Genomic DNA, 12,059 nt, shown 5'->3' with positions numbered 1-12,059 from the left:
TGCTGAGTCATCAGGTACGTATCGCAATCAGCCTGCCCCGCGTAGCAGTCAATATTTAATGATGCTGGCTCGAAGCTGCGTAGGCATTTTCAGGTACAAGCTCTGAAAGTTGCATTGATTAAGATGTTGATGAGTTTCAAATGCGTCGTCGGTAAATTTATTCCTCAATTTGATACGATATGTTGTGTGCCTTGTCCGTGTTCTCGGCCAATGTAATTGTCGCGCTATAATTAGGCATAGTCATGGCCATGTGGCGGCCCAGATATACTCCCATAATAGTTGGAGTTTTCGGGACTGCAGCTTGAACACTGTCGTCTTCTCCAGATTGGGTTCTGAAACAGCAGTATCAAATTGTTCGTATAAAGGGTGTCGAATGCGTATTCTATTGGTACTGGCATGCCCACGTCAGCATGCCACCGCATGGTGCCGTGTTGGACATGCAACGACTCTGTTGTGCACTGTTATAGCAACTGCCAACGGCCGAGGAATATATGCATCAAATTGGCTGATACTTTGTGGCTAGTTACCTAGCACCCTAATTATTGATCACCTTTTACACATAGCGTCATGGGTGGCGACGATCCCCGAATGGGTACGGCAGCCGGCAGGGAATGCCGGATGGAGATTGCGGAGTTTGGGGAAGAGGCTGAAAGAAGCACGGCAGGACTGTAAAATGGACAGCCCGTGTCATTTACAGGCACACCAGGCAAGAGAATGCCCAACAAAGCAAAGCTCCAAGTCGGCATCTCCTTATCATGTGGGCAAAGTAATAGAGTAAGCCCAATCAGCGAGCGAGGGAATAAGCTTGAAGGCACTACCGAACGGACTCAGTCTATTTTACAGCGGACTGGACGGCCCACCCACACACACGAGGCGCCTGTCGCAGACATGCACAGCGATGCACGGCGATGCACAGCGCTGTAGAACACATTGTCTAGGGGAAATTTAGAGCATTGTAAAGGTTTTAGGTGGCGATTTGCTCCGAATCAGCATGGATCCACCACATGTACCTGGGTACCACGCGGGTGACAAAAAACATCGCCGCCCTGCCTGGCTAAGATTCGCTCTTATCCGCTAAAGCCGTCTGAAATAAATATTTTTGAAATTATTAGAATTACGAATAGTATTAGAGGACTGATTTCTCTTTTTATTTTCAATTTTCTTATTCTATACGTGGTGTACTTTGTAGATAGTCAGAAGTCCATCGACGATGTTTTTTGTCACCCGCGGGGCCACCTAAGGTACCGAATCGACCCCCCTGCAGTGTGCACCAAAACCTTTGCACTCGATTGGAAGTCTCCAACTCCCCTGCAGAGACCACCCAAAACAAGTCCGCCTGCATCATGATACGCCCAGGCCGCGGTACCGTTAGCCGGCCGACACGCCCTACCTAGGTAGATAAACCCGGCTGCCGGCCTTTGTCCGCCTACTCCGGTTCCTCTCGTCTTTTGAACCATGTTTGCTAGTCCGGATACTTATTATCCCTTTCAATCCCGCATGCAACAATGATTGCGTCAAAAGGTTGATTGCGCGGTCAACTTACAACTTACTGTTCGACATTGACCCCCCCCCCCCCCCCGAATTCCCGTCTTGCGAACATCAGTCTGCGACCTACCAACGACCGTTTACCAAACCATCGGTAGGGACAGCACACCAATCTGACAAACTTTTCGCAAAGCCATTTGTACCACGCCACGCCCTCGCCGGCCGCCATGGTGCAACGAACCAGCGCGACCGTTTGGCCTGCCACCAACGGCCACGCAGCAGCAAGAGACGCCGACGAGACGACCCGCCTGCTGCCGCCCAATGGCAAAGGCGACGATGACGACAAGCCGGTATGGGACGGTCTGACCGAGTTTGAACACTTGCCGCGCTGGCGCAGGCCTTCCATCTTTTGGCTGATGGGGCCCTATGCCATCTTCACCCTGGCGTTTGGTGGCATCATTGTCCCCAAGGTCACCCTGTGAGTCTTCACAAACACCCCCCTCCCTCCAGCGCACAGTCTTGACGCAAATGCCTGTTATAACAACACGAATGCTAACACGTACTTCAGCATCCTCGACCTCGTCTGCAACAAGCACTTTGCCGACAAGGCCGCCATCGACCCCAGCTTCCACCCGTCCCCCATCATGGGCGCCGACAACCCCCAGTGCAACGACCCCGACGTTCAGAAAAAGGTTGCCGCCTTTATGCTCGTCATCAACCTCTTCACCGGCACGCTCAGCGCCGTCTCCGCGCCTAAGCTCGGCAAGCTCTCGGACCGCTTTGGCCGCCGGCGCCTGCTCGCCGTCGCCTCGGTCGGCGGCATCCTCGCCGAGGCCGTCACCATTCTCGCCGCCAAGTTTCCCCGCGCCGTCGACTACCGCTGGCTCATCCTCGGCGCCTTCTTCGACGGCCTCACCGGTTCCTTCACCAGCGGCTCCATCCTCGGCCAGGCCTACGTCACCGACTGCACGCCGCCCTCGCAGCGCGCCGTCCGCATGGGCTACCTCCACGCCTGTCTCTTCACCGGCATCGCCCTTGGCCCTTTACTTGCCGGCTACTTTATCCGCATCACTGGCAGCATCCTCACCCTCTTCTACGTCGCGCTCATATGTCACGCCACCTTTGCCGTATTTGTCGGCCTCGTCGTGCCCGAGTCGCTGTCCAAGCGCCGCCAGCAGATTGCGCGCGACGCCCACGCCAAGGAGAAGGAGGCGCGCGCGCGCGGCGCCCAGCCGTGGCTCGCGACGCTCCGCAACAACCATCCCTTTGAGCCGCTCGCCATCCTCTGGCCTACCGGTCCCGGCACATCGACGAGGCTGCGCATCAACATGGTGGCGCTGGCCGTGACCGACGCCGTCATTATGGGCTCCATGATCTCCATTGGCGCCGTCCTCATCCTCTACACAAAGTATATGTTTTATTGGGATACTTTTGAAGTCTCCATGTTTGTCTCCGGTCTCTCCTCGATCCGCGTCATTGCATTGCTCGGCCTTTTCCCGCTAATGAACTACTGTTTTCGGGTGCGGCCCCGACGCCGCCGCGAGCGCGAGACCGGCCAGCCCTACGTCGAAAAGACGGGCGGCGCCGACAATGTTGACATTTGGACTCTACGCGTGGCCCTGCTGTCCGACACCCTCGGCGCCCTTGGATACTCGCTGGCTCGCAGCCAGCCACTCTTCGTCGTCAGCGGCATGGTGACGGCGATGGGCGGCCTCGGCAGCGCCACCATACTGTCCGCCATCACCAAGCACATCCCGCCGTCGTCGGTGGGACAGGTCCTCGGCGCCGTGGGCATGCTCAATGCGCTCGCCCGTGTCGTTGGCCCTGTTCTCTTCAATGGCATCTATGCCATGACGGTCAAGACCTTCCCGCAGGCCGTCTTTGTCATGCTGCTTAGCCTATTCGGCGTCGGATTACTGGCCACTTTTGTTGTCCGGCCACATGGTAAGTTTTATTGATTGATCACTGTGATGTATAACTTCTAACTTCGGTACAGTCGTCTGGGAGCATGAGAACGAGGCACCCGAAGCTCCTGCTGATGAGACGCCCGAAGCTGCGGCTTTGGCACAAGAGACTGAACCGTTGATCGGCTAGGCTCTCGCACTCTTTCTTTGCACAGTGTTTCGCTTACTACTAGTAATTACATACGATTTCGGCTTTTATACATATATATCTATTTAGGATCTGCATTCTGTGGGAACCTTTTTTCGGTTTGGTTCATATATTCACGGCGTTGGTGTGTATGGGATGGGCATCGTGTTTTAGCATAGAATAGCACTCGTCAATGCTGGGATAGACGTACAAATAGCAAATCATGACTTAACCTACCTCGATCGCAATTCGTAAACAGGCAATGCACAATGTTAGAATTCCTGCAGGCTTTACACTGCATTCGACATCTTTCGTATGTGGGTCTCACGGGAGCTCCCCAAAGCCTTGCGTCACTTGGCTGCAGCCCCCGTCATTTGAAGCTCCAGCAACTCTCCGGCGCATTTGCATATCCATCAAGCTCCGAACGGCGACTGACCGAGCATGATCCTGCGTCTTGCTTCTCGCCACCTGGGGTCAATTACTGCGCGAAATAGACCAGCGCTGCGCGCCACACAGAGACTCAACATGTCAACAACAAACGACGATGCGGCCGAGGTCAAGTTTGGCCCGTTTCCCGTGACCAAGCAGGTACGATTTGCGCCCTATTTAATTGAGTCCGCTTCTGCAACTCGTCTCACCATGACCAACCCTCCCCACTTCCCTTCGTGCTCATTGCGTGCGGTCCTCTAGGTATTTCTCAAGACGCAGCACAGCTTCGGCGTCGTCAACCTCAAGCCCATCCTCCCCGGCCACGTCCTCGTCTGCCCGCTGCAGCCGCACCGGCGTCTGACCGACCTCTCCGCGGCGGAGACGTCCGACCTGTTCGCGACGGTGCAGCGTGTGCAGCGCATGTTGAGCCGTGTGCACTTCAAGACGGACCGCCCCGAGGACGGGGGCAGCTTCACCGTCGCGGTGCAGGACGGGCCCGAGTCGGGCCAGACGGTGCCGCACGTCCACGTTCACGTCATCCCGCGCATCGCGGGTGACATGGGTGAAGGCGAGGCCTCGGATGAAATCTACGTCAAGATGGCGTCTGAGGAGGCCAACGTCGGCGGCGCGCTATGGGATGTCGTGCGCCGGCCTGAGCCGGGGGGCGGCATGCCTCGCGTCGAGGACGCCTGCCGCGAGGCGCGAAAGCCGGATGATATGCATGCTGAGGCGGACATGTACAAAAGAGCCTTGGAGCGCATGTAGGGGGAATATTCGTGTTCTGTCCTCTATTTACACTTTTTAGACCAGGGCACCCAAGCCTTTTTTGCGCCAATGTGAGTATTTTCAGTAGCCATGTTCATTATCACTGTCTGTAAGCTCTCACACACTGTGGATCTCGGTCATACGTGCATTACTTTCGTTCTCTGTGGGGGCAGTTAGTTAGCAAAGCACACATGACCCTCAAGCATCCTCCAGGCCGAACCCTGACTTACACGCTGAGTTTCCTGGAGAGAGCTTGTAGTTTCTTGTCACCATCGGCCTCCTTCATTGCTTGGGCCATTGCGCGGCTCCTCTCCTCGTCTGTCTGTCGGATCACCTCATCAGGAGACGGAGGCAATCTTTCGTTCTTCAAGTCGACTTGCTGAGCAGCGTCAAAGCTTTGAATGGCGCTCTTGATACCTTCGGCACCGAGCATAAGGGTGCCGGCAGGCAGGCGACCGCCTGATGCGGACTTGAGCTCCGAAACTCCCTCTGATTCCTCTCGTAGTACACTAAAGACGCGCGAAAGTCGGCCAATGGCAAGAATCTTATTCCTAAGCGCGCGTCTCCTGAATTCTAGTGATTCTGTATCATGGCTTCCGGGGGTAACAGCAGTGGGGGAGGTCGAGGACGCGTCTTCGTGCAATTCCTCCTCGGAGCATATGCTCAGGATACCGATCAGCATGTCCATCATTTTCTCGCCAACAAATGGTAGCGACCATGAGAAGACATCCATAAAATTAGGAAGCCAGAACGGATGTGCGGTATGGTTGAATTGGCGAATGTTGATAACATTGTTTTCGTATTTTAATACTGCCGCTTTGTTGTTGTACATGTCGATGTAGTTGGGAGCGGAGAATAGTGTGATGACACTCGGAAAGCCAGTGTTTTGACTGGTGCGATACATGCGGTATCCGGCATCTTGAGCTTCATGCGCCCTGATGACAGAGAGAAGATTATTCCTCCTTAAGAAGGCACCCACAGCGTGATAGGTATAAAAGTATGAGCACCCGCGGACATCATTGTGGCGAAAGAACTCAACACTCGTCTCCTCGCCAAAGTCTTCCGCAGGATCTGCCCAAAGAAGATCGCACATTAGACCCTGGGTTGGAGGTTCGCGGAAGCGATTAAGCTACACGTTCATGAATTAGCAACGCTATATCTGGCTTTGAGGGACCACAGCAGCAAACCTTTCGCAGGTCGTCTAGCGTCTGCAGCTCGGGACTTAATCCGCCGTGAATACAGAGAAACTGCTTGTTGACAGTTGCAGCAAGCGGCAGATTACAGAACGACTTGATGCATGCGTCGTATATAGTGGACGAATACTTGTGCTCGCACTCTTGCTTGAAGCTGAAATAGGTAGTCAAATGGCGGCACTCATGGTTGCCTCGGAGGAGGAAGAAGGTGCTAGGGTAGTGAATTTTGAGAGACCAGAGATAAAAGACGCATTCGATACTGAAATAGCCACGATCAACATAGTCACCCAAAAAGAGATATTGTGTCGTGGCGGGATCGCCGCCGACTTCAAAGAGCTTGACGAGGTCATAGAACTGGCCGTGCACATCGCCGCATATCGTCACCGGCGCTTCGATGTCCAGCAGTGTGCTCTCGGCGTGAAGCAGCTCAGAGCCAGCGTTTATGATGAACAAGGCCTGCTTCTCGGTGAGGCGACCCTCGCGGAAGAGGTGGTCTTTTAAAAGCTTTAGGTTGGGCTTGGTGCGCGCCTCGTCTTGATAAAATTGATCATCGCTAAGAGGCTCGCGGGCAGGTGGTGGCACGTCTACGGAGAAAGTTGCATCAGCTATTGGCTATTTTGTGAAACACCGGGTAGAACGAAAAGTGGTCGTGGGGATATGACAGAGCGTAACAAAGGCGCATTCTGACCTTTGCAAACACGTTCTTTGGTGCTGACTTGGGTACCATCGTCCATGTCATGTATGGAGAAGTCGATGGAGGGGATAGGTTTCTTGTGTTGAATGGCTCGTATGGCATTATCGACCTGCCTCGTGGCGTGCGGCTCGGAGGCTGGCGGCGATGCGCCGATGCCGTCATGGTTGTCCATGCTGATAGTGTTGATGTTATCGAGGGGAGGGCCGCGGGGAACTGGGGGCGAATAACAATAACGACATTGTTGGTGGTGGGGTGCCCCTCAGCTAGGTATGTAACTGCTAACTCATTCGTAGTAGTAAAAGGTACGGAGTACAGCAAAGCGGGCACACGACAGCCCTATTATGGTATCGGTGCCACTACAGTGGTGGTGGCACTAGTGGGTTACGTTGCTCCCCCATCGCTAAGCCGTGGGAGTCGAGGAGTTGAGCGGTCAAGCAGTACTCAATCATCATGAGTCAAGTTGGAATTTCAACAGCCAAGATGATAGCGCTGTGTGTACCTTTATAGGTGGAGGTGAGAAGCAAGAGGCCAGTCAGTCTAATAATCAGGACCTGACAGAGTCCTTGGCAGGTGATCCATGTTGGCCGCCAATGTTGTTGCAGTTTATACAGTTTCTCCACCGAGCAACTCGCACTGTATGCAGCTACACCGTAGAGGGCCCATTTCCCGTTGCGCTAGAAAGTTCGGTGCCCTTGTTGATAGTAAAGAGAAATTGATAAGTGAGGGGCACTTGGCAGATCACTTCATGACTTGCTCTGCTCGGAGCAATATGATGATGAGTTTATGGTGGCAAAAGGATGCCTTTGTCTGACCGTTGGACATATGCGACGCAACGTTGTGCAGGTACGAAGCTCATTTCTCGCACGGCAGGCACATTCTCGAGGACAGCTTGCCACGCGGCGCGGGGCAGGCGGCTTTCGGCCACGGGAGGCGGTCTATCAGTGAAGCCAAGGTGAGACAACCGGGCCGCCCATACCTCGCAGGCTTGTCGATCGCTCCGCTGCTGTTGCACAGACCGAAGCAGCGATAGCATGATTCTGATGCTTGGACCGCGATAAAAACAAATTTTGTTTACATGAATTATGTATCGTACCGTCACTATGAGGACGTTGGACTTGTCCGGCGTGTGTATTCCACCCGGCAACTTGCCTGACGGTCTGCCGAGATGGTTCGCATAGGTACTGAAGACTTGGAAGCAACGCGAGACAAGTAACAAAAATGCCCATTACAGATCTCTGCTTACGCGCCTCGGACTGGTTTGACAAATGCAGGGTTTTCTTTAAACAGTATATTCGGCCCTGCTTGAACTGCATGCAGCGCACATGCCAACTACTGCGAGGCATTCTGCACGGTCGGGGCATCAGACAAGTGCATGCATAACTAGATGCGTGCGATTGTGCTCTCTTAACCTGGCAGCCTGGGTTCCATTCGGGTCGTCGCAATCAGACATCGGAGTAGAAACCGGAGGAGACAGGCCGAATTAGCGCGGGTGGCATGCAGAGAGGAATCCCTTATTAGTGGGCAGCCGCAAGCGTGACGAGAAAAGACAATCAGGGGCCTGCTAGTGGCTGTCTAGCCTGTCTTGTGGTCTAGCGTCTCGCTAAAACCCGGCCTTTCCAGCGGAGCACAGTCTACTCATATCGGCGAAAACAGTGCAAACATGGCTCGTCTATCGTATTTTCATAGGTAATCCCAGCCTCCGGCGCCGGAAACTGGAGCCCTCTACGGTCTACCAGACTACCGCCCAGAGCCCCTGCAACCCTCGACTTATGCAACGCCACCAGATGCGACAGTGTGACTTACTGTGTTTGCCTGAGCCGACAAGTCCTTCATATTCTGCTCGCTCCCACCATGGCCTCGTTCCCCCTCCCTCCCTCTCTTTTCTCTCTTCATTTTTCACACATTGTCGACCATCGCGTTGTTACATTATAATCCATTGTCTAAGCCTTTGAAATCTCCTACAACTCTTCAAATTTTTCACTACGTCCTCGCGCCATCGTGCCTCCCTGCTCAAGAGGTCGCTGCTTCCTGTCCACCCACCAACACGCCACACCACAAATACATACACACCAACACACCAGCACAATCGCTAGCACATTTTTCTACGCACAACAGCACACGCACTCTTCCCCTCCGACCTTGGTGCCTGTGCTGGCTGTCGTAAGCTCTCGCCGCGTTTCCAAGACATGGCCCTAACCAAGCAGGCAATTCTACGAAACCCTGATGACTTTCCAACTTTGCAGCTTTTTCTGCTCGGTATGTCACTCCCCCTTTCTACGTTCACACCCCTGCGCACGCCCACCCCGCGCTAACGCCCACGCTAGCCATTGTCCGCCTCGCGGAACCAATCGCCCTGACCTCCATCTACCCATACGCATGGGCCCTTGTCAAGCAATTCAACTTTGGTGACGAGCAAGATGCCTCATTCTACTCTGGTCTCCTCATCTCGGCCTTTTCTCTGGCCGAGGCTGTCATGGGCATGTATTGGGGTGGCCTTTCCGACCGAGTCGGCCGCAAGCCTGTCTTGATCCTTGGCTGTGTAGGCACCATGTTTAGCATGGTCATGGTCGGCTTTGCCTCCAACATTTGGATTGCTTTGGTTGGTCGCGCCGTTGGCGGCTTTCTCAATGGCAATATTGGTGTCATCCAGACCATGGTTGGCGAGCTTGTCACTAAGCCCGAACATGAACGTAAGTCCCTTAGCAACCAACGTCGCGCTTGGAACCTTTGGCTGACCCTCTATAGCCAAAGCATTTGCTGTCATGCCCTTTGTCTGGAGCATCGGTACAATAATTGGCCCTTGCATCGGCGGCACATTTGCTAATCCCGCCGAGTCTTGGCCGGAGCTGTTCTCCCGCGATGGCGTCTTCGGTCGCTTCCCGTACCTGCTACCCAATCTGCTCTGTGCATTCCTGCTACTCGTCAGCATCATCTTGGGTTTCTTCCTCTTGGAGGAAACTCACCCTAACATGAAGCCCCGAGTGCTTCTCCCTGCGGATACTTACGCCTCGGAAGAGACTCCGCTGATGGAAACTTCAGATGCCATGAAGCGTCCTGCCGTGGACCTACGTGCAGAGACGTATGGAACCATGCGAGAAACTAGCGAACAACGCCAGGAGGACGCCGAGTGCGAAGAAAAGTCCTTGCTCTCTGTTCCCGTCTGGAACAAGCGTGTTGTCGGCTTCATCATTGCCCTCTCCATCTTCACCTACCACTCTATGACCTACGACCATCTTATGCCCATCTTCTTCGAAGATGATAGAGCCTCGGCACTCGTGTCCGCGCTCAAGGTTGGCACCTCCTCCCCTTTCTACTCACCTGGTGGCCTGGGCCTCTCTCTCCGTCAGGTCGGTCTGATCATGGCCGTCAACGGAGGTATCGCCCTGTTTGTCCAAGCAGTCATTTTCCCGCTCGCTGCGGAGAGATTTGGTGTGTTCAGACTCTTTATTATCGTGACGGTGCTTCACCCCATCATCTACGTCATTGTGCCTTTTCTCCTCTACGTCCCTGAATCAATGCTTTTCCCTGCCATCTACTCTTGCTTGGCCGTGCGAAACATTCTTTCCATCACCCTCTATCCCCTCCTCCTCATCCTCATCAAGGAGGCAACTCCCACCTCCAGCGCTCTAGGCAAGGTGAATGGTCTAGCCGCTAGTGCTGGTGCAGCATGCCGCATGATCGCGCCTCCTATTGCAGGCTATCTCTATACCACTGGCAGCAGGATGGACTGCACTGCTCTCGCTTGGTATGGTAGCGCTGTTGTCGCTATTGCCGGATCTTTCCAATGCTTCTCTGTTCCGCGACCACGAGTTGATCGATCGGAAGAGAGTGCCGTCAAAGTAAGTCAGGTCGCGACTGAAGCTTCAGACGCTGACAGAGAGTAAACATAAATGGTTTACTCTGACCCCCATCATTCAAGCGGCCAAGTCCCGCTAATACCCCCTAATTATCACCCCGTTGTTGATGAGATTGGACTGCTCTTCGTTTGGATGTTCCTGGTAAGGGAATCCAGGCCGAATCTGTCCAATGCGTTGATCTGGTCAGCAGTTGTCGGTTTCCTTGTAATGGTTGTCTTTTTGTTCCTGCTTTTTTCTTTTTTGCTTTGCAATCCGCGGTCTATGTCCCGTTTGATGGGCACGATATGATTCTCACGATTACCATGGCGCATGCATTTCGGAGCACATGATCTAACGTGGGCCGGCGTTTTTTGTCTTGGTTAGTGAAAAGTGTATTTCGCTTTTTTTATTCACCCTGGGTGATTCTCCTCATAATATAAAGAGGCAGGCAGTTATATAGATTAGACAGGGCGTAATTGTAAATGGTTGCATAACTTTGAATCTTGAATTAGAAGTGATGTCTTTAGCTCAAAATCGTGTTCGGTGTACACTGTTGTAAGAGTGTTCGGGTTGCCAGAGTTGAGTCGAAGAATTTATCGCGGCTCGCCTTGGAGTGGACAAGTACTAAAAGTGAGGTACGTCGCCACCTAAAATTTTAGCCGCCGTGCCGTCGACGAACCCCATAGAATTTTTTCTCATCAGTGACCTCTCATACAGTGTCATCAAAGTCTATCCAACATAGCAGCTCATTAATCTCTCGCCATTTCTTTCGCAAGCACAAAGAACATAAGTTGCGAACATTTTCAAAACAATACGACTGAGAACTGGGAACAGCAAGGGCTGCTGCCCCCGCCCTCAACCGCCGCAAAAAAAAAAAAAAAAAAATGCAACTCGAGGAACTCACAGAGCAGCTCATGAGCGCAGCAAGCCTCAAAGAGCAATCACCAACACCACAAAACCCGTCCAATGATGCGCCGCAAACCGCGGCAGCAGCCGAGGCCACCAAGCCCGCGCTGCCACCCGGCATGGCCATCAACAGCGGCAAGACCACGGCGGAGATCCTCGCCGACCTGAACAAGTCGCCGCTGTTCATGACGGAGCTGGAGGAAAACGACGACATTGCGGCGCTGCAGGCGCTCGACTATGAGGGCTCGGCGCTCGAGAACAGCGCCGACTTTAAAGAGCGCGGCAACGAGTGCTTCAAGGTGCGCGGCTACACCGACGCGCGCGAATTCTACACAAAGGGCGTCGTGCTGCTCGCGGCCGAGGAGCGCGCGCGAGGCCGCGGCGAGGTTACCAAGAGCCCCAACGGCGTCGTCGACGGACCCGAGGAAATCGCCGCGCAGCGCGCCATGCTCGCGTCGCTGTACCTGAACCGCGCAGCGTGCAACCTGGAGCTGGACAACCACCGCAGCGTGTGGCTGGACTGCACGGCGGCGCTGCGCCTCGACCCGCGCAGCGTCAAGGCCTACTACCGCGCGGCGCGCGCCCTGCTCAAGGTGGACCGCGTCGCCGAGGCCGACGACATGTGCGCGCGGGGCCTGTCGTTTGACGCGGACAACAAGG

At 54.2% G+C, this 12,059-nt stretch overlaps 4 protein-coding genes across 4 annotated transcripts; 3 read left to right on the top strand and 1 right to left on the bottom strand.

Moving 5' to 3' along the window:
• Positions 1-1,712: 1,712 nt before the first annotated feature.
• Positions 1,713-3,579, top strand: BBA_00467 (major facilitator superfamily transporter; the record flags this gene model as incomplete). Its single annotated transcript, XM_008595564.1, has 3 exons — positions 1,713-1,963; positions 2,054-3,429; positions 3,482-3,579. The coding sequence occupies 3 exons, from the start codon at positions 1,713-1,715 to the stop codon at positions 3,577-3,579; spliced, it is 1,725 nt and encodes a 574-aa protein (XP_008593786.1).
• A 522-nt stretch (positions 3,580-4,101) lies between these two features.
• Positions 4,102-4,770, top strand: BBA_00466 (Bis(5'-adenosyl)-triphosphatase; the record flags this gene model as incomplete). Its single annotated transcript, XM_008595563.1, has 2 exons — positions 4,102-4,164; positions 4,267-4,770. The coding sequence occupies 2 exons, from the start codon at positions 4,102-4,104 to the stop codon at positions 4,768-4,770; spliced, it is 567 nt and encodes a 188-aa protein (XP_008593785.1).
• A 148-nt stretch (positions 4,771-4,918) lies between these two features.
• BBA_00465 (serine/threonine-protein phosphatase 2B catalytic subunit) lies at positions 4,919-6,829 on the bottom strand (the record flags this gene model as incomplete). Its single annotated transcript, XM_008595562.1, has 4 exons — positions 4,919-4,931; positions 5,001-5,899; positions 5,958-6,547; positions 6,652-6,829. The coding sequence occupies 4 exons, from the start codon at positions 6,827-6,829 to the stop codon at positions 4,919-4,921; spliced, it is 1,680 nt and encodes a 559-aa protein (XP_008593784.1).
• A 2,014-nt stretch (positions 6,830-8,843) lies between these two features.
• Positions 8,844-10,541, top strand: BBA_00464 (major facilitator superfamily transporter; the record flags this gene model as incomplete). Its single annotated transcript, XM_008595561.1, has 3 exons — positions 8,844-8,913; positions 8,982-9,347; positions 9,403-10,541. 3 exons carry the CDS (start codon positions 8,844-8,846, stop codon positions 10,539-10,541), a joined length of 1,575 nt encoding a protein of 524 aa, XP_008593783.1.
• Between the last annotated feature and the right edge of the window lie 1,518 nt (positions 10,542-12,059).

The sequence above is a fragment of the Beauveria bassiana genome (assembly GCF_000280675.1).
Source record: "Beauveria bassiana ARSEF 2860 unplaced genomic scaffold BBA_S00001, whole genome shotgun sequence".
NCBI lineage: Eukaryota > Fungi > Ascomycota > Sordariomycetes > Hypocreales > Cordycipitaceae > Beauveria > Beauveria bassiana.
Note: the sequence above shows the minus strand (reverse complement) of the source record. Positions and strands in the feature narration are given on the sequence as shown.